Source organism: Polypterus senegalus, chromosome 4, assembly GCF_016835505.1.
Source record: "Polypterus senegalus isolate Bchr_013 chromosome 4, ASM1683550v1, whole genome shotgun sequence".
Taxonomy (NCBI): Eukaryota; Metazoa; Chordata; class Cladistia; order Polypteriformes; family Polypteridae; genus Polypterus; species Polypterus senegalus.
The window spans coordinates 230,474,970-230,493,513 of record NC_053157.1 but is presented as its reverse complement, the minus strand read 5'-3'; the positions used below and the strand labels follow the sequence as shown (position 1 = coordinate 230,493,513).

The 18,544-nt window shown below is 39.5% G+C and overlaps 1 protein-coding gene across 1 annotated transcript in view; it reads right to left on the bottom strand.

Annotated features, from left to right (window-relative positions):
- Nucleotides 1-18,544, bottom strand: part of LOC120528886 — a 40,610-nt gene that overhangs the window by 6,915 nt on the left and 15,151 nt on the right. Inside the window, exons 3-5 of the mRNA XM_039752962.1 lie at nucleotides 16,901-17,019; nucleotides 14,723-14,901; nucleotides 13,504-13,621 (exon numbers count right to left, since the gene is read on the bottom strand). Coding sequence (XP_039608896.1) covers nucleotides 13,504-13,621; nucleotides 14,723-14,901; nucleotides 16,901-17,019 — 416 coding nt within the window. The remainder of the gene's footprint in view (nucleotides 1-13,503; nucleotides 13,622-14,722; nucleotides 14,902-16,900; nucleotides 17,020-18,544) is intronic.

Genomic DNA, 18,544 nt, shown 5'->3' with positions numbered 1-18,544 from the left:
ACCAAGAAGCTCTTTACCTGAAAATGAAGACTATTAGGACTCAGGATAGGCAAACAGAGTTTTAAAGCTTTATTACAATAGAACAACAATAATAACAACACGGACTCAACCTGATTCGGCCAAATGAGATTGAGCCCCGAACAGTTCAAAACTCAAAACTTATATAGTAATTTCTTATCACTCTGACCTCGTTCAATTAGCTCATCCTGCACTTGTCTTTACTGTCCATTGTTCATCTCTAGTTTTTGTTTTGCTTATTTTTGATTGGTCTTTTGGTTGGGCAGATGCTTCCTTTTTCCATCTTTGGGCATTCTGCTGTCATTTCCTTTCCTAAGCCTTTCATGCTGGTTATTTGGTTTCCAAAGTTAAGCTTTTAACTAAAAGAAATACGGCGTGTGCCTTTATTTAATTATTGTATTGGCATGCTTGATTTGGCTTAATCTCTGCGCTAATTTCAATATATTGTTCTATATTTATTTATGCTAGTTCTTGAATACATTGATTTTGTTTTTCATGCATTACATCATTGTGACCTTGTTTATAGCAAAAGCCTATTGCTGTCTTTTTGCTGATTCACCATTTCAGCTTGTTTCTCATCCTTCTACCAAGGCCACCTTTTTCTTAGTTTCTTATTTTGTCCACACAGGTGCACAGGCATTCTATGCGTCATTCCTGTTCTGTCCTATCCGTCTTTCCAACACTACCAATTCTGCCTCAAGCCTTCTAAAAAATAATGTAATATGACTGATTTTTTAGTTAACCATTTGCTTGACTGATCATATTTGTTTGACATTCTAATTTATGCTTAATCTAATGTTTCAGAAGCTTTTAATTACTTTTATGGCTATTTACGCTAATATGCTATTTTTGCTGATTTTGTATGCTCTAGCAGTGCTCATTCTGTTCCTTCGGTCCTGCTGATGGGTTAAGGACCTTCTACGGCCCTGTCCAGCTCTCCTGGAGTAACTTCTTGTCTCCTGAAACCTCCTCAGTGCCCCAAAGACTGCGTTGGGAGACACAGCAAACCTTCTGGCATGGCACATATTGATGTATCTGCCATCCTGGAGAAGTTGGACTACCTGTGCCAGCTCTGTAGGGTCCAGTTATGGCCTCATGCTACCAGTAGTGACACTGACTGTAGCCAAATGCAAAACGAGTGACAAAACAGATGAGGAGGGGAAAATGTCAGTGGCCTCCCTCCACCTGTTAAACCATTTATTTCTGTTTTGGGGGTCGTCTCATTGTTTGACCCCCCCCGTGCACCAAAGTAGCTGAAACTGATTATCAAGCCCCTCTGCTACTTCATTGACCAGATCAACAGCCCAGAAGTTTCATTGACATGATGCTATACTCGGATTAAAAAGGGTTCCTTTCATTTTTTTGATCAGTATATTTTAATGTAATATTGTGGTTTTCTAAGTCACTACATAAATTACTGAAATACACTCAATGATAGTTTTCGATAGCCCCACCCTTCAGTCCTTCACAAATGTAGTAGTTTACAAATGTATTTTTATTTCTCTTTCAGAAGTATGAAATATAATTGTGTTGAATTTCAACTTATGATAACATTTTTGCTACGTATGTACTATTGAGGGACTTTTTTTTTTAATCATCTGGTCACTTTATTTTAACAAGCAATGTAACTAAGCTGTTTACTCTTCACCCTCAGATCACATTCTATTTGTTTATCAAGCAGAACTGAATATTTTCATTATCTACACAATATTCTAATAAGTGTACAGTTCACTCAGTGAGACACACAAACACACTCACTATGCATACACACTACGGGTGCCGTCATTGGTTCCCCTGTGGATTGGACTGTTGAATCGACACAATGGCTGTACATGCTGGGGTCTTTGGCACATGTCGTCCCAGTAGCATGTGAGGAGTCACCAATGGTTTACACTGCTCCTCTCCTTCTCCCTGTTCCAGTCTGTTACAGTCAATTATCATTTCTAGCCCTGCAATCTCCTATCCCTGTGCAGGTCACATTGTGCACCAAGGATGTGTCATTTGTTTAGACAAACTTTAATGTCTTCACTGGCCTATTCTGTGTGGCCAGCAGTTGAGATGGGAGCTCTGGCTTATTTTTTCTTACTGTGCTAAGCATTGTTACCTTCATCTTGAGGAGCTACTGTCCCAGTTTGTGTAAAATAAGTTATTACATAAGGCATTGTGGCCATGCTGCTTATGTCATGTCCAGGGTGAACCTCATGCCTTAATTTCTCACAGGAGTTCCTCCATCTGACTTCCCCTTGTTAATGAAATGACATCCTCTGCTCTTCTGTATCTCTGTGCTTCCTCTTGAGTAAGTTATTCATAGGTTTGGACTGGCTTATCATTTTTATGCAGATGATGCTTCGATCTGTTTCAGTGTTAAAAGTGACACTTCATCACAGCTTTCTCTGCTCACAACTTACCTCGGTGAAATTAAATGAAAATTAAAACTTGAACAGATCAAAACTCTTTAAAATTAAATTACAACAACTGAACTCCTGCAAAGTGGCACTAAAGTGTAACTTAAGAAAACAAACTCCTCTTCAACCATTCTGGGTGAAAATCTCATCAGACCTTCTTTTACTGCAAAGAATCTCAGTGTCACTTTGATTCCTGCTCTTCTTATTTCACTATGTAAGCCACATTACGAAACTTTCTTAATTCCGCGTGTGTCACATTCCTTATGTTTGCTCAATCCTCTTCTTTTCGAATGCTGAGAAACTTGTCCCTGCTTTTATCACATCCCACATTGATTATTGTAAGTCACTACTGGCAGGTGCCCCTTCAGATCTTATATCACCACTCCAGCTGATTCAAAACTCAACTGCCAGAGTCCTGACACGGACCACCAACAGCGAGCACATCACAGCCATCCTGCTGCACCTTCACTGCTCCCTGTGTCTTACAGGACTGAATATCAAATTCTGTTCTTGACCTGCCCACTAAGGTCCTCTCATTCTGTGCACTCTGTGGGTGACAGCAGGGCCTTCAGCTGTATATAGCGCCCTGACTGTGGACTGACCTCCCTAAATTAATGACATCAGCCGACTCCATTCATTTGTTTAGGAGGACATTAAACAGACCTGACATTCGGCCCCTTCTTTCAGTTTACCCCCTTTATCTGTCCAGGTACTCGGGGTTTGCGTTTTTATCACAATTTATGCTATTTGTTCAAGATTTGTATGTTGTATTTTAATCTGAATTATTGTCTTTTATTTTATTTGAATGTTTTGTATATCCAGGTGGCGCAGTGGTAGTGCTACTGCCTCGCAGTTAGGAGACCCGGGTTCGCTTCCCAGGTCCTCCCTGCGTGGAGTTTGCATGTTCTCCCCGTGTCTGCATGGGTTTCCTCTGGGCGCTCCGGTTTCCTAACACAATCCAAAGACATGCAGGTTAGGTGGAATGGAGATTCTAAATTGGCCCTGGTGTGTGTGTGTCCTGCGGTGGGTTTGCTCCCTGCCCAGGATTGGTTCCTGCCTTGTTGGCTGGGATTGGCTCCAGCAGACCCCCGTGACCCTGTGTTCGGATTCAGCAGGTTGGAAAATGGATGGATGGATGTTTTGTATATCCTGTATTTATCTTTATTTAGTGAGATATTATTTGTAGCCAATGTTATATCGGTCCTGTTGTTCTTTCTGAATTCTGGGCAGGGTGCTATATAAATAAATTGTCTTCTTATTAGTATTTTTGATGGTCCATCATTTATAATAATAAGTAACAAAAACTAGAGCAGTTCTATATAATGCAATTAATTTATAACATAATTCAGTGTAGAATATGTATTGCCGTTTTCTTCACATGTATATTTAAAAATATTAGATTGGGTTAAATGTTTAATTCTAAATTGGTTTAGAACAAGGAATATGGAAGATTTATGTAGAGTTTGTATGTTCTGTGAAAATAAATGAGTACGTATTTTTATTTTTTTTTATGCCAGGCAGAGTGTGTAAGTAAATAAGACGTCTTGATGTGCAGCGAATTTAAAAAAATGCGTGTGTGAGATGACGTGTTGAAAGAATTGTTTTGTGTATCTGAAAATGTTGTTCTGTGTAAGAAATGTGTGAATGGGACATCTTTGTATGAAAAGATACTGAATGTTTAAAGCAAAATATATTGTGCACACAAATTTAGAAATATCTGATAAAGTTCCAGAACTCTGAGTTAATTTGTGTTAAAATGTGAGTTTTGAAAATGTGTAATATTTGATAAAATGAAAACGTCTCCACTTTACTTATAAAAATGTTTATATGAATAAATCATCTCTCCTTCAGAGCCTGATCAAGTCTTAGGGAAAAATGTTCTTGATAATTATAAAATATAAAGGAGACAATTTCTTTTAAGGATAAAATGCTGCTGGTATGTGTGTGTGTGTGTGAGTTTGTGTCAGCTGACGTATTGAAAAGACTCTAAATGTGAAGCCGCTTATTTGTTATGGACGTTGTTTTAAATTCTTTCCATGAGCTGTTGGGTGACTGAAGTAGGGGTGATACAGTGGCGCAGTGATTGGCACTAAATAATAATAATAATAAAACTTGAGTAAGTATAATGTGTTAAAGACAGTTTAAGTCAGTTTGAGTATTTTGTACAAAGTGAAAGAACTCCGTGAGTGAAGTATATTTGAAGGAATTTATGTGAGTTTAGGAATTTGTTTGGTTAAAGACAATGTGTGAAAATATGTGGTGTTGTTTTAAATGAAGAGGTAATGAATACAGGTGTACATAAATATGTGTTGAATTTAAATGTAAAAAATGAATATGATTAGGTCCAATGATACATTTCAATGGATTTAGTATAAATGTGTGGGCCTTTTCCATCGAGTACTGGCCATACTCAAATGGAAGAAAGTTCTTTTAGTAATTTTTAAATAACAATAAAAAAAAATATCTCTAGGATAGCAAGAAAGCTGGTGATGAGCAGTGACTTCCAGTCCAGGTGGTGTTCTGTATAAAGATATGCTGTACAAAGGGGGGTTAACTAACAAAGAGAAGCTGCAAGAAGCATTTCAGGATGAAATCAATGAAAAAGTGTCCATAAACAACTAGCCTTAACAGGAGGTTATGGGTCAAAGAAATCAATATTATTAAGCATAGCTGCATTTTATATATCAAAGTATTTTCTTTAAAGCACTGCATGTAATGGTGTGATGCACTAACTACCCTGAGAGCATTGTTTAAATAAAAAGAAGATTTTAAATTTTAATGCATTTGATACAGTATGAGATGTTGATTCCTTTTCCCATCACTTCTTGTTCACAAGTAATTTAAATATCTTAAATGTGATTTAGAAGGTTAATATTTGAATGACTACATAGCTGATAATAGGGTTTAGCTTTATTTCAATAATCTGATGCTCAAATGAAACATTCCGGACACTTGTTAAATTCTGAAGCCACAGGTAGAAATGTACGTGTCAATTTAATTAGTAAAATATTAGGTTACAAAAAATAGCTTTATGATTAAAAAGTTGAGAGGTTATAATAGATGTATTTTAAGATAACTGTAACTTTTGACAATAACATGTTAGCCATAGATGAAATGAAATACAAATTTCCTTTCTAAATAATGTAAATCCCAAGACTGCACATAACTGAACAGTATTCTGTACTTAGGGAATTGGGAATGGGAATGTGGAGCGTAACTGTTTTAAGTTAAGTTAAGTTTTAACTGTTAAGTGTATTTTTATCTCATTTCCAGAAATAATTAGGAATTATTATGCCCCTAAACCTTTGGGGCAGCTTTGTGAATGAGAGCACGAGGATGTGAGCAGGTAGTTTGTGTAAGGACTCTATCTCTGGTTATTGTTGTACACATCATTGGCACCATAAATTAGGGACTTTGGATGTTTTTAAAGTAAATACTTGGGCTGTCTGTATCACCATCAACAAAAACATTGATGAAAAATATTGGACTTCTGTGAACCAAGACAGCTAATGTTTGTTGGATAAGAAGGAAATCAAACAGCTGTTGACAATGTTTTTATCATTTGACATTGAAGTTAAGAGGTTTATGGGACACAAATCAGAGATTTATGGGGGAAAACATGTGATGCCAGTATACTCTGAAGAAAAATGACTTTAATACGTGTTGTTATTTATTATTAGTTATTATTGATTTATGTGATTTAACTTTAGGTATTAATGATTTGCACTGATTTCTGTTATTCCCAAATGCAGCCAGCCAGGAATCTTTTACTTCCTTTTAACTTCTAAGGTGGGACATTCAGTATACATACGTTTTATACAGATTAGAAATAGGGTTATAATAGGAAATTATTCCTTACTGCCTCAAAAGGGGAATGCGGAAGAATAATTTTAGGGTAACACAGCATTCATCTTAAAGAAATATCAATAAAGGTCAAGTGAACAAAATAATGGAAAATGAAATCCATCAATTGTTTTAGGAAAAATACTGAGATGATCAAGTAAATATAGAATGCACCAGAAGAAAGGCTGATGAAATATACAAAACGTACTGCAGGATGACTAAGAAATCAGCAGATGTACAATAAGCAACAAGAATGGACAATTGTTATATGCACAGAAATTTCAAGGGAGTTGGTGCAACTCAAAGGTATAAGAAGAACCAGAATATAATATAACAGACTTTTATTTTATATAAATCATTTGATCATTTGGGTGTAAACCAATGAACCAACCAGAGTGAAATGTATGCATTGATTGACACTGCCTATAAATTCAACAGTTTATAAAATTTAAACTCTATTCTTTGTTTCTCTCTGACCATTCTGACCATGCTGACCAGGTTGTAACGGACTGCTTCTGAAGGATGCTTCATCCAAGGCATTTTGCCGAGGAGTAATTAAAAGATACAATGAACTGCTTTTCTCCTGCCTGATAACTGAATTGCCCTGTTAGAGGATGTTTCTCTCTTTAATAAGATATTAAATTTCGACCACAAGATCTATTCTGTAAAAAGGCTACTGGCTTATACACGAAATATATTCAAAATGGTGAAAAAGGATCTAATAAGCTTATATTTAATTAGCTATGTAAACTTTAATTATGTGATCTACATTACATACTAATAATTTTATTACCATTTCAATAAAAAAATGAAATGCCATCTTCCAAAATTCCATCAAAAACAAGAACGATAAGGAAAAAGTGGGAAAATCACATAAACACAAAAACTGCAGAATAAAAGATGTGAAATCTTTGCTGTCTTACTCTAACAATATGATACGATCTCCGCAAAGCATTGAAAATGTCTGACCTTTGAGCAGCGTTTTTGTTTGTGTCCGCCTCCGTTGTTGACCGTGTGACTGATGGTTTTTTTATTTTTTTTTTACCTTTTCTCCATCCTCTGGTTATAAACCATGCTAGTTAGTAATTGATATTTCGAAATAACAAGCTTTTTTAAAAAGAAAAACAAAAAACTAAGAAATGTCCAAAGTTAATATACTGAAGTTATGGTAAAACACAAACACACAAGGCAGATAATAAAAATAATACAATCAATCAATCAGGCAATTGAAGATTGTAGTATTATTCATTTAAGATGTGTCACAACAACACAGACACACAAGCAGCATGCCTGCCTGACCCGCCCTTTATCCCCCTAACACTCTTCTCTATCACCCTCACCCCTCACTCTCTTATCACTTTCTCTTTATCTTTTTAACACCTCAGACTCCATGAAGATGACAGATTTAGAAGTCACAGTAACCACCTGCTTTTGAGGCCTGTAATACAGGCTGGAGGGACTGTCAGCCTGGGCACTCATTTCCCTCTTTACACAGACTTATACCAGATGACATCTGAACCGGAGGGGCACCAATGTATTGAGGAGGCGTATGTGTAGGCTAGTTGAGAATTGTTTAAACTAGGGAATGGGGGTGCAGGGAGTTTAGGACAGGCCAGATTTAGATCTATACATGGAAGAACAAACAATGGTGTAGAAATAAAAATGCATAGTAATGTAAATTATAAACAAACACGTAAATGTTGAAGGATTAACACATTAAAAATAGCTTGCCTTAATGCTAGAAGTATCAAAAATAAGGTAAGTGAGTTGGAGTTGTATGTAGCAGAGCATAATTATGATATTTAGCAATAACGGAAACCTGGCTAAATAACAAAGATGGGGATGAGTGTAACATAGAGGGATACACATTATTAGGAAGGATAGACAGAACAGAAAAGGAGGTGGGGTTGCTGTTTATGCCAAACAAGGTTTAAATGTAAGTCATCTTCAGTTGGATGATGAGCCCCATCTTAGTGAGGACATGTGGCTTCACCTGGAAAATATTAAGGAAAAAGGTCTTATTTTAGGAGTGTGTTATAGACCACCCAATTCAGACAGTAATTTCAACACACATCTTTTTAGTAATATCAAAAAGGCAAGTTTACAGGGGGATATTATAGTCATGGGGACTTTAATTATCCAAATATTAACTGGGATAACCTTACAGATGGAGGAGCACAAGAGCAGGAGTTTTTAGAAGTAATCAGTGACTGTTTTTTAACACAGCATGTTAAAGCACCAACAAGGGGTGAAGCCTGTCTGGATTTAGTATTCTGTAATAATCAGGATAGAATTGAGGGTGTAGAGGTGATTGAACCACTAGGGTCAAGTGACCATAATGTAATACAATTCTCAGTATTTTGTAAGAGTACAGATGCAAAGACTAAAATTGTTAAGTTGAACTTTAGTAGGGCTAATTTTGAGCAGATCGACAAAGTCTAAGTAGGATAGACTGGGATAAGCTTTTAAATGTGGAGACAGTCGAGGAGCAGTGGAACAGGTTTAAAATGTTTTACATGTAATGCAGGACAGATACATACCTAAATTTGGAAGTAATAGGAAACTAAAAAAAACTCCACGATGGATTAATAAAGATTTAAAAAGAAGTTGCAAAGGAAAAACTGCTGTATAAGGCATATAAGACTAATGACTGCAAAGAGAACGTAGCGTATGAGAACATGAGGGCAACCATTAAGAAGGATATCAGAGAGGCTAAAAGACAGTTGGAGAGGAATATAGCAGATAAGGCGAAAGAAGACCCCAAGAGATTCTTTCAGTATTTTAGTAGTAAAAGAACAGTTAAGGAGGAGGTCAAGTTCATCAGGAATAGTAAAGGGAATTAAAAGATACAGACAATGAAATAGCAGATGCCCTAAACTTACATTTTTCTGAGGTGTTTACAAGTGAGCAAGTGGATAACCTGCCAGAGGTAAACAACTACTAAGGAGGTACTGAGGGATTTGGAAATTGTAGAGGGAGAAGTGCTGCTCAGATTAAATAAGATGAAATCAAACAAATCACCAGGCCCAGATAATATTTATCCTCGTGTTCTTAAGGAGGCTAGTGAGTACATATATAAACCCTTGACACATATTTTTAGGAAGTCACTGTGCACTGGAGAGATTCCAAAGGACTGGAAAATGGCAAATATCATCCCATTATATAAAAAGGGTGACAGGGCAGATCCAAGCAACTATAGGCCAGTAAGCAACAAGCATCACAGGAAAATTAATGGAAGGAATTATTAAGGATAAGATTGAGCAACACATGGCAAGGACAGGAGTTATTCTGAACAGTCAGCATGGGTTCAGAAGAGGGAGGTCGTGTTTTACTAACATGTTGGAATTCTATGAGGAGGCAACAAAAGGATACGATCAAAGTGGAGCTTATGATATTATTTATCTGGACTTTCAGAAAGCATTTGATAAGGTGCCACATGAGAGGTTGGGCATCAAGTTAAAAGAAGTGGGAGTTCAGGGTGATGTTTTTAGATGGGTGCAGAATTGGCTCAGACACAGGAAGCAGAGGGTGATGGTGCGAGGAACCTCATCAGAACTGGCGATGTTAAGAGTGGTGTTCCACAGGGGTCAGTGCTAGGGCGCTGCTATTTTTAATATATATAAATGATTTAGATAGGAATATAAGTAACAAGCTGGTTAAGTTTGCAGATGATACCAAGATAGGTGGATTAGCAGATAATTTGGAATCCGTTATATCATTACAGAAGGACTTGGATAGCATACAGGCTTGGGCAGATTTGTGGCAGATGAAATTTAATGTCAGTAAATGTAAAGTATTACACATAGGAAGTAAAAATATTAGGTTTGAATACACAATGGGCGGTCAGAAAATCGAGAGTACACCTTATGAGAAGGATTTAGGAGTCATAGTGGACTCTAAGCTATCAACTTCCCAACAGTGTTCAGAAGCCATTAAGAAGGCTAACAGAATGTTAGGTTATATAGCACGATCTGTGGAGTACAAGTCCAAGGAGGTTATGCTCAACCTTTATAATGCACTGGTGAGGCCTCATCTTGAGTACTGTGTGCAGTTTTGGTCTGCAGGCTACAAAAAGACATAGCAGCACAAGAAAAGGTCCAGAGAAGAGCGACTAGGCTGATTCCAGGTCTACAGGGGTTGAATTATGAGGAAAGATTAAAAGAGCTGAGCCTTTACAGTTTAAGAAAAAGAAGATTAAGAGGTGACATGATTGAAGTGTTTAAAATTATGAAGGGAATTAGTACAGTGGATCGAGACTTGTATTTTAAAATGAGTTCATCAAGAACAGGGACACAGTTGGAAACTTGTTAAGGGTAAATTTCGCACAAACATTAGGAAGTTTTTCTTTACACAAAGAACGATAGACACTTGGAATAAGCTACCAAGTAGTGTGGTAGACAGTAAGACGTTAGGGACTTTCAAAACTCGACTTGATGTTTTCTTGGAGGAAACAAGTGGATAGGACTGGCGAGCTTTGTTGGGCTGAATGGCCTGTTCTCGTCTAGATTGTTCTAATGTTCTAATGACACGTTGTGCCTTCAGTTGTCCAGAGACAATTGTAATTTAATTCTGAGAATTTTTTGTGTCATTGAAAAGATAAAAGTGTTCACAAGTCTCAAATCTGATTGCCACTTTAAATGGCAACAATAATGGTGAAGTTAGTCATCTCATCTTCTCGAGTCTGGATGACAGAGAAAAATCGGAGACAAAGAAGGAGGAAAACACACGATGTCTGTTAAGAAGACAGCACTGTAGTCCCTTCTGTCACTGTGTGTTTCTATATATACAGTAGTCACTTCAATCATTAATCACAAATTATATATTATACAGTATATTACTGTTCATATATATATATATATATTTATATATATTCATATAAAATACTTTTTAGTCTCCTGTTTAATATGAGACATTGTCATAAATTAATTTGTCTAACATAACAATGTAAGATTTCCTATGAGGGGAGTCCTACTGTTTGAATATCTTTCTAGTGAAACTCCATACATTGTCACGCACGCTTATTCCTTCTACAGTAAAGCTACTCGTAAATTCAGAATTTATGTATTTTCTTTCCTACTTTATGCATGTATGGATTGAAACTCTTTGATGGAGAGTGTAAGCAAATCTGTAACTGTCCACCCACTCCATTAGCTCTCATGCTCCTGGTTGAGTAGACCTGCTTTGAATTTTTCCTCAAGTCAGTAGAGTGAGGGCCAAATGACGTCATGGATGATCTCAAACCAAAGTCAAAGTTAAGCATTAAATGCTGACTGCACAATATGATTGTCTGCTGACTTCAATGTCATTGAACACCATGTTAATGTGTGTTGTCCTCTGCTTTTCCTCTCACATTCCATTAAGATGTGCAGGTTTGGTTACTCAGCTCCACTAAAGTGACCCCCGTGTGTGATTGCTATGGTGTGCTGGAGGGGTCCTGTGATGGATTGCTGCAGGGTTGTTTCCTGCCTCACACTCAGCACTGAAAGAAGAGTCGTTATCATGTAGAGGTTCATTATTATGTAGGAGGATATTCAGCAGAAGCTAGACATCTTAGAAATGGGCCATTTTAAAGCACTACTCCACTATAAAGGCCAAAGTAATAAAACGTCAGGAAATGGGGCACACTTGACTTTCCTTTTAATGTAAATACTGCAATTTGCTAAAACCCACCCAAGTTATCTGTCATGATTTTATGTAAAAGTATTCAAATTGGAAATGAATTGAATTAAATGAGCCAGTGCAATTCATCAGCCTCCCCTTTCAACAACATGCCTTCTGATTTAGATAAAAGTGTCTTCTGCATCTTGAAGTCTCTGTCCAGCTCCTTGCTTGGCTTAACTGACATTACTGGTCAGATTGCTGCCCTGACACCACTGACTCAGCAGACAGACCTCTTCTCTCTAAGCTGACCTGTCATCAGACCTATGATGTTGGTGTCATCATAAATATAATTATGGAGTTGGAGCTGTCACTGGCAGCACAGTCATAGGTGAACAAAGAGTGCAGGACAGTGCTAAGCACACAATCCCATTATTATGAAACTGTGGTGTCATGCCTCCAAATAAAAGGTCAAGAATCTGGTGAAAGTGTGACTAACCTGCCCAGAAGAGGCTCACCTAAGCTCGTCCAGTCCCTAAATACCACATGCTGGCTTAACGCCCCAAAAATGGGACTGCTGGAGTCAAAGCCCAATGTACAATCTGAGCTCCTAATCTACTGGGCTGAGCCGCCATGGCTGATCCTGCAGGGCTGTTGAGAGCAGGCAGACATTTTATGAATTCAGTCAAAACTCAGACATCTGCGTGCATTCTGTGAAGTGCAGTAGCTGATAATTTTGGATGAATAAGGGGCCGTAGTCCCAGGTGCAAGTGCTTTTAGGCTGTGGACTATGTCTTCTATCAGGTCAGGTTACTACGAGGATAAAAGAACAAGACCTGGGGCAGAGGACATGTGTGTGAGTCTACATAACAAAGAATCTTAGCATGGGAATTAAAGTGTCCATATTTTGTTATTAGGTCAACCCAAAACCCTTCCTCAGGTAAAGATTTGGCACTGCAACCAGGGTTTACAATTTATGTTGCAGATTGGATTTGAATTGTAGACGCAGTAAAGTCCAAGGCCATAAGTAAAACCAGCTCTGTACCAGTGAGGTGGATGGTGCAAGTAGTGGGAGGCTAAGAAGGAAAGTTCTAGTGGCTTCTCTTACTGACCTGAAGCAGGGAAGTGGACGTCTGTTGTAGAAATGCTAGAATAAGAAATGAAGAGGAACTGAGTCAGAAGTTGAGAGAAGAGAATGAAAAAGTAACAGATGAGATCAGTGTAGTGACAAAGGCAGTAAATGAAGTGTAAAGTGATAGTGATGTTGAAGTGAGTGCTGAAAGTCAACGTCTGACAGCGGCAACACCTGACAGGAAACACGTAAAGTACTGACATGTAGAAAAGCCACAGCTAAGACTACCAGCAGACGAGGATCAGGAAAAACAAAGCACAGGCCGTGTGCAGTAAAAGTCAGGGCAGTGCTGACTGGGACCCCAACATGTGGACAGGTGACACACGTGACACAGATGAGCAGCATCAGCAACTGATAGAGGAGCTGTTGGAGGACAGCAGACGTGCTGCAATCACAGATGCCTTTTAAATGACCGGCAATGGCAGACTCAGGAACAGCATTTTGTAAGTGACCTCCACTTGTAGTGTGGACAGCTAGAAAAGCCGAGTCTTCTCTGGAGAGGCCTACAGAAGCAGGAAGCCTGCGATTAGAGGCTTTTGAGTTGCTGTCTTCTTCACCGACAATCCGGATTTTGTTGATCCTTTTGGAGCAGAGGTGTCAGCAAAGAAATGCAGAATTGTAGGAGCTAACAGGAAAAATAGACAGAAATTGTGAAAGAATATTTAAAACCAAGTTTGAAAAGACGAACACATGAGAAAAAGAAATGTGGCAAACTAATAGTATGAATAATGAGAGCACAGAGGGACGTTAAAGAGTGCAAAGAGTGAGTGTTAAAGTTTGAGTTTTAAAAGCGAGTTCTTAGAATCTGTAAAGGAAACACAAGAGAACAACAGCCCTGTAATGTCTTCTCTGAGCTGACAGCGAGGTCACAGTCACCAGAACTCTTACAGCTCTTACAAGGCCCTCAGCAGAACACTTCATAACAGCTCAGAATTTAAGAGACAGCGATGTGAGTGACCTGCAGGCTGTGGTGGAGAAGTAATCAGAGTGCTGTGAGCTCTTCACTTTCAAAATGTATTCCTAAGAAAATAATTTAACTAAGCAAAATATGAATGTGGCTATGGGTTTCTATTATGCTATTATTATGAACTTTTTCTTCCTCCTCATCTTTTCCCACTTTTGTGTGGGGTCGATGTTCTTGATGAACCTTGTGAAAGAATTCCACACAACACAGAGAAAGGTTTGGGGCAGCCGCACATATATTTGAGATAGGCTGTTAAAATGTAAGTTTGTGGTTCAAAATGGTCCTGGTCTTAACAGACTTCAGTCCAACACAGAACGGTACAGACAGGCAAACATGGTGGGTTTAAAGCGAATCAGGAACTGGAAGTGACATCATTGGGGCCGGAACCAGAGGTGACGTCTTTGAGTCCAGGTGAAATTTCCCGTGGTTTAACTGCCGATGAAAAAGATGAAGGATCAGTGCACTCTGCCACCCCCTGGTCTTGTGTGCAATTAACCCTTTTTGAACCCTTCATCTCCCTCCCGTGCGCACGTGTATGACATGCCCTCCCACTCAGCCCAGACCCATTGGGTTGGGCGTTCCTGTTTGAGAGATTGTGAACCTGAGAAAGAGCATCGTGTTGGCGTGATGAGGGCCTTTTTGGTGAACAAACGAACTTATAAAGCTGCAAGTCTAAAAACCACCTCATGACCCGAGGGTTTGACTCTTTGTGCAAGGCCACCCACTGTAAAGGTGCGTGGTGTGTGACCAAGGTGATCTCACGACTCAGGAGGTAGTACCGCAGCAGTGTAATCACCCATTTGATCCCCAAGGTTTCCCGCTCCAATATCGCATAACTGGTCTCACGTTCCAGCAATTTTCGGCTCAGGAACATGACAGGGTGTTCGACACCATTGACGCTCTGGCTCAGCATATCTCCCAGGCCTGTATCTGAAATGTCTCTGTGGAGTATAAAAGGCAAAGTGCACAAAATGTAGCTTTTGTGTCATCATCCCATACCACATTGTTTGGGGTCCTCTTCTTTGTGAGATTAGTCAATGGCTACGCTCTCTCAGAAAACTGAGGCACCAACTGGCAGTTGTACCAAGCTAGCAGAGAAAGGCTTGGACTTGTCTCTTGGTTTTCAGACGGGGTCAATTCAAAATGGCTCTTACTTTGGTACACTGTGATCTCACAGTAACCCAGCTCACCAGGTAGCTTAAAAATTTGGCTTTGTTCACCCAAAGAAACATTTCTTTGGATTAATATAAAGACCGGCTTCTCCTAGCATTTGAATAACCGCTTTGAGCTGCTGTAGATGTTCCTTCCATGTTCTGGATTAAATGACAACGTCATCTTGGTACACCACACTATAAGAGTTATAAGGATGGAGCACTTTGTCCACCAGTTGGTAGGCAGGCACCCTGTGTTACACAAATGGATGGACACAATACTGCCAGTGACCGCTAGGGGTGCTAAACACAGTCTTAGCCTTCGCAGAGTCCATTTAAAGAACCTGATTAAACCGGTCGACTAGACCATCAATTTGAGGATGATATAACAAGGTCTTTAAATGCTTTATCTTAAGTAACTTGGCAGCTTTCCTGAACGTTGTCAAGGTAAAGGGCGTCCCTTAGTCTGTCAGGACTTCCTTAGGGATGACAACTCACGCAAAGACACCTACTAATTTCCATGCGATGGCTTTGGAGTGAGCACTGTGTAATATGGGATGTTGAGTGTGATGGCCTTTGACCAGAACCACTGCAGTTTTAGCAAATTATAGGGAATCGTCATTCCATTGTTCCCTTTTAAGTAAATTGAAAGTGCAGCTGTCAGAGTGGATCCACAAACACCTCAAGTTGCATGGTTTCATCCCACTCTGCCAGTGTGCAGAGTGATGACATCCCATAGTGCGACGGTCCTGTTATTACCTAGTCACTCCAAGGCATATACATATTCATGGCATGGAGACAGCTTGGGACGTACTTTCTCCGTCCATAACTAGGCCCACATTTTGTTTAGGAGTGGCTCGTGATAGGCCGCTTTCACTATAAGACCAATCACTGGAAAGGGTTGATTTATGAAGGACCACTACCACTAATTTTTTCAGCGATCCATCATATCTAATGACACAGGAGGCGGACTTGTACAAATGAGTAACCCTGTGAAAACAGGTCAGATTGGTCTTAACTTTTACCCATTGTCGTGGCAACATGAAACAGCGAGCAATAATGGATATGTTACTGCCAGAATCCTTCAGGACTTTTACCATATTTCCATTTACTATTGCCATTCCTGTATACGGGTTTGTTAGGGGAATATGACAGAGAACACCCACCATCCCCTCCTCCTGCGTGGTCCCCCTCACTGGCTAACAAGAGATGTGGCTGAGGAATTGGTGGCTTCAGCGCTTACTCCAAATGGAGGTGTCAGGGTTCAGTCTTAGGGACGCACATTGGTTGGTTTCCTTGCCGAGATTGCTCTCCCAGAGTGTGAAACTGCTATTTTTCACAATGGCCTCAATGAATTGATCATGTTTTTAAAGGATCGTCCCCAGGCCAACTGGACAAGATATTTGGGTAGTGAGTTTATTATAAAGAAACAGTTGAGTTGTTCCACTACCTGACAGGCGCTGTTTCTATCTCACCAAAGCCAGCACACATTTTTTCCCCATAGGCTTAAATGCCTGAGGGTGGGTTTGCAGCTCTTGGTCAAACTCCCACCTCAATAGTTTCCTCGCCTGCTGGCCTGGGGTTCCTTCACCTTTTACAAAGGACTTTGCCTTTGTGGGGTTTTTGAGGGGCAGTCTCCTCCTCCGAGTGTCCATAACAAGCCTTCTGCACTTCACCTTTCCAGCATGGCTCTGTTCTGTTAGCCACCTTTACACTCACCCTGTGGACTGTACCAAATACTAAACTCTGGGATGGGGCTTGAGCCTGATTCTTCTGAACAGTGACCCACACCTCATCCTCAGCTAACTGGGTACGGTACTCTCCCACCTGGACCCAGAAGGGTTGGAGTTCAGGTTTTAGGTTCCGCTCCTGGTTTTTCCTGGAGACAATCATCCTGCGACTACGCAACTGTGAAAGGATTTCACACAACACAAGAGAAAGGTTTGGCTCAGCCATCTGTATACTTGAGATAGGCTGTCAAAACGGAAGTTTCTGGTTCAAACTGGCACAGGTCTTAATAGACTTCAGTCTTCGGTTCTAAAGATGGGCAGGGGAAGTGATATCATAGAGACCGAAACAGAAGTGAAGCTATCGAGTCCAGCCAATATTTCCTGTGGTTGGTCTGCCATTGAAAATGAGGAAGAATCAATGCAGTGCCCTTCAACTGCATCCCATGTGCACGTGTGTGACAACCTTCTCGATTCACTTGGTCCTGCACCTCCTCACCAGTCAAGCCCTTTTCCTTCAAATCTTTTACTTTATCCATCCACCTCTGCTTTGGCCTCCCTCGAATTCTTTTCCCCTGCACTTCCTTTCCTGTCACTCTTTTGCCCACATATTCCTTGTCTGTCCTCATCAATGCCACTTCTTGTACTTTCTTACATATCTCTCCTAATTTTGTTTTACCTCTGTTTGTCTAATTTCTTATTCTGTCGTTTTTTAATACTCCACACATCCACACATCCATCTCACATTCTCATTTCTGTCACATCCACCATCTTCTCCTGCTGTGCTCCTTTAACTGTCCATGTCTTAGCTCCGTATGTCATTGCTGGTCATATCACTGTCTTAAAATCTGACTTCTAATTCTTCGACCACACAACACTCCTGATAGTTTCTTGCAATTCCTCCCGTCTTCTTCCTATTTATCTTCAACCCTCTATCTTCTGAAGATGATGTTTGGTTATTTATTTTGCAGTGCCTCAACATTATTTATTTTTAAAGATGGACACCGACATGTTATTATTCCTCTTACCAGGACACTGCTTCTAGTTGCCACAGAATGGAATTTTTGGATATCGCCATGTTACGTCATCAGCATGACTTCTCACATGTTGGTGTGATGGTTTACTGATAGATAGATAGATAGATAGATAGATAGATAGATAGATAGATAGATAGATAGATAGATAGATAGATAGATAGATAGATACTTTATTAATATTAATTAAAATGGTACTCATGATTTGGTTATGAACACGACTGGGACCCCCAAAGCACTTAAGTCCCAAGAACACATCCGAAATTGCTCACGATGGCTGATTTAATGACAAAGCCCATCTAGTAGTCTGGGCAAACACAGAGTCTTTATAAAAAATTGTATGAAGTCATCAGTCAACAGTCTAAGTGGGCTCCAGTAACTGGAAGGTGAGGCTGATTACAAGAAACATGGAGGTCCTGCTGCATCTATAGTATACAAACAGGACCAATAGACAAACTCAGAGTGAACTTGTCTAGATGAGTGTATTGGCTCAACACTACTGCATGATGGGTAAACAGCCAGGACAGGGGGCTGACCAGTTCAATGTGTCAAAGAAGTGTTGGGTGAAACCCACTGCCTTCACGTGTCTGACACTGGGCATAGACAAGGGTGGATCACTCTGTGGACCTGAAAGGCACTTGGTGTTCCTTAAATTTGATGCCAATCCATACT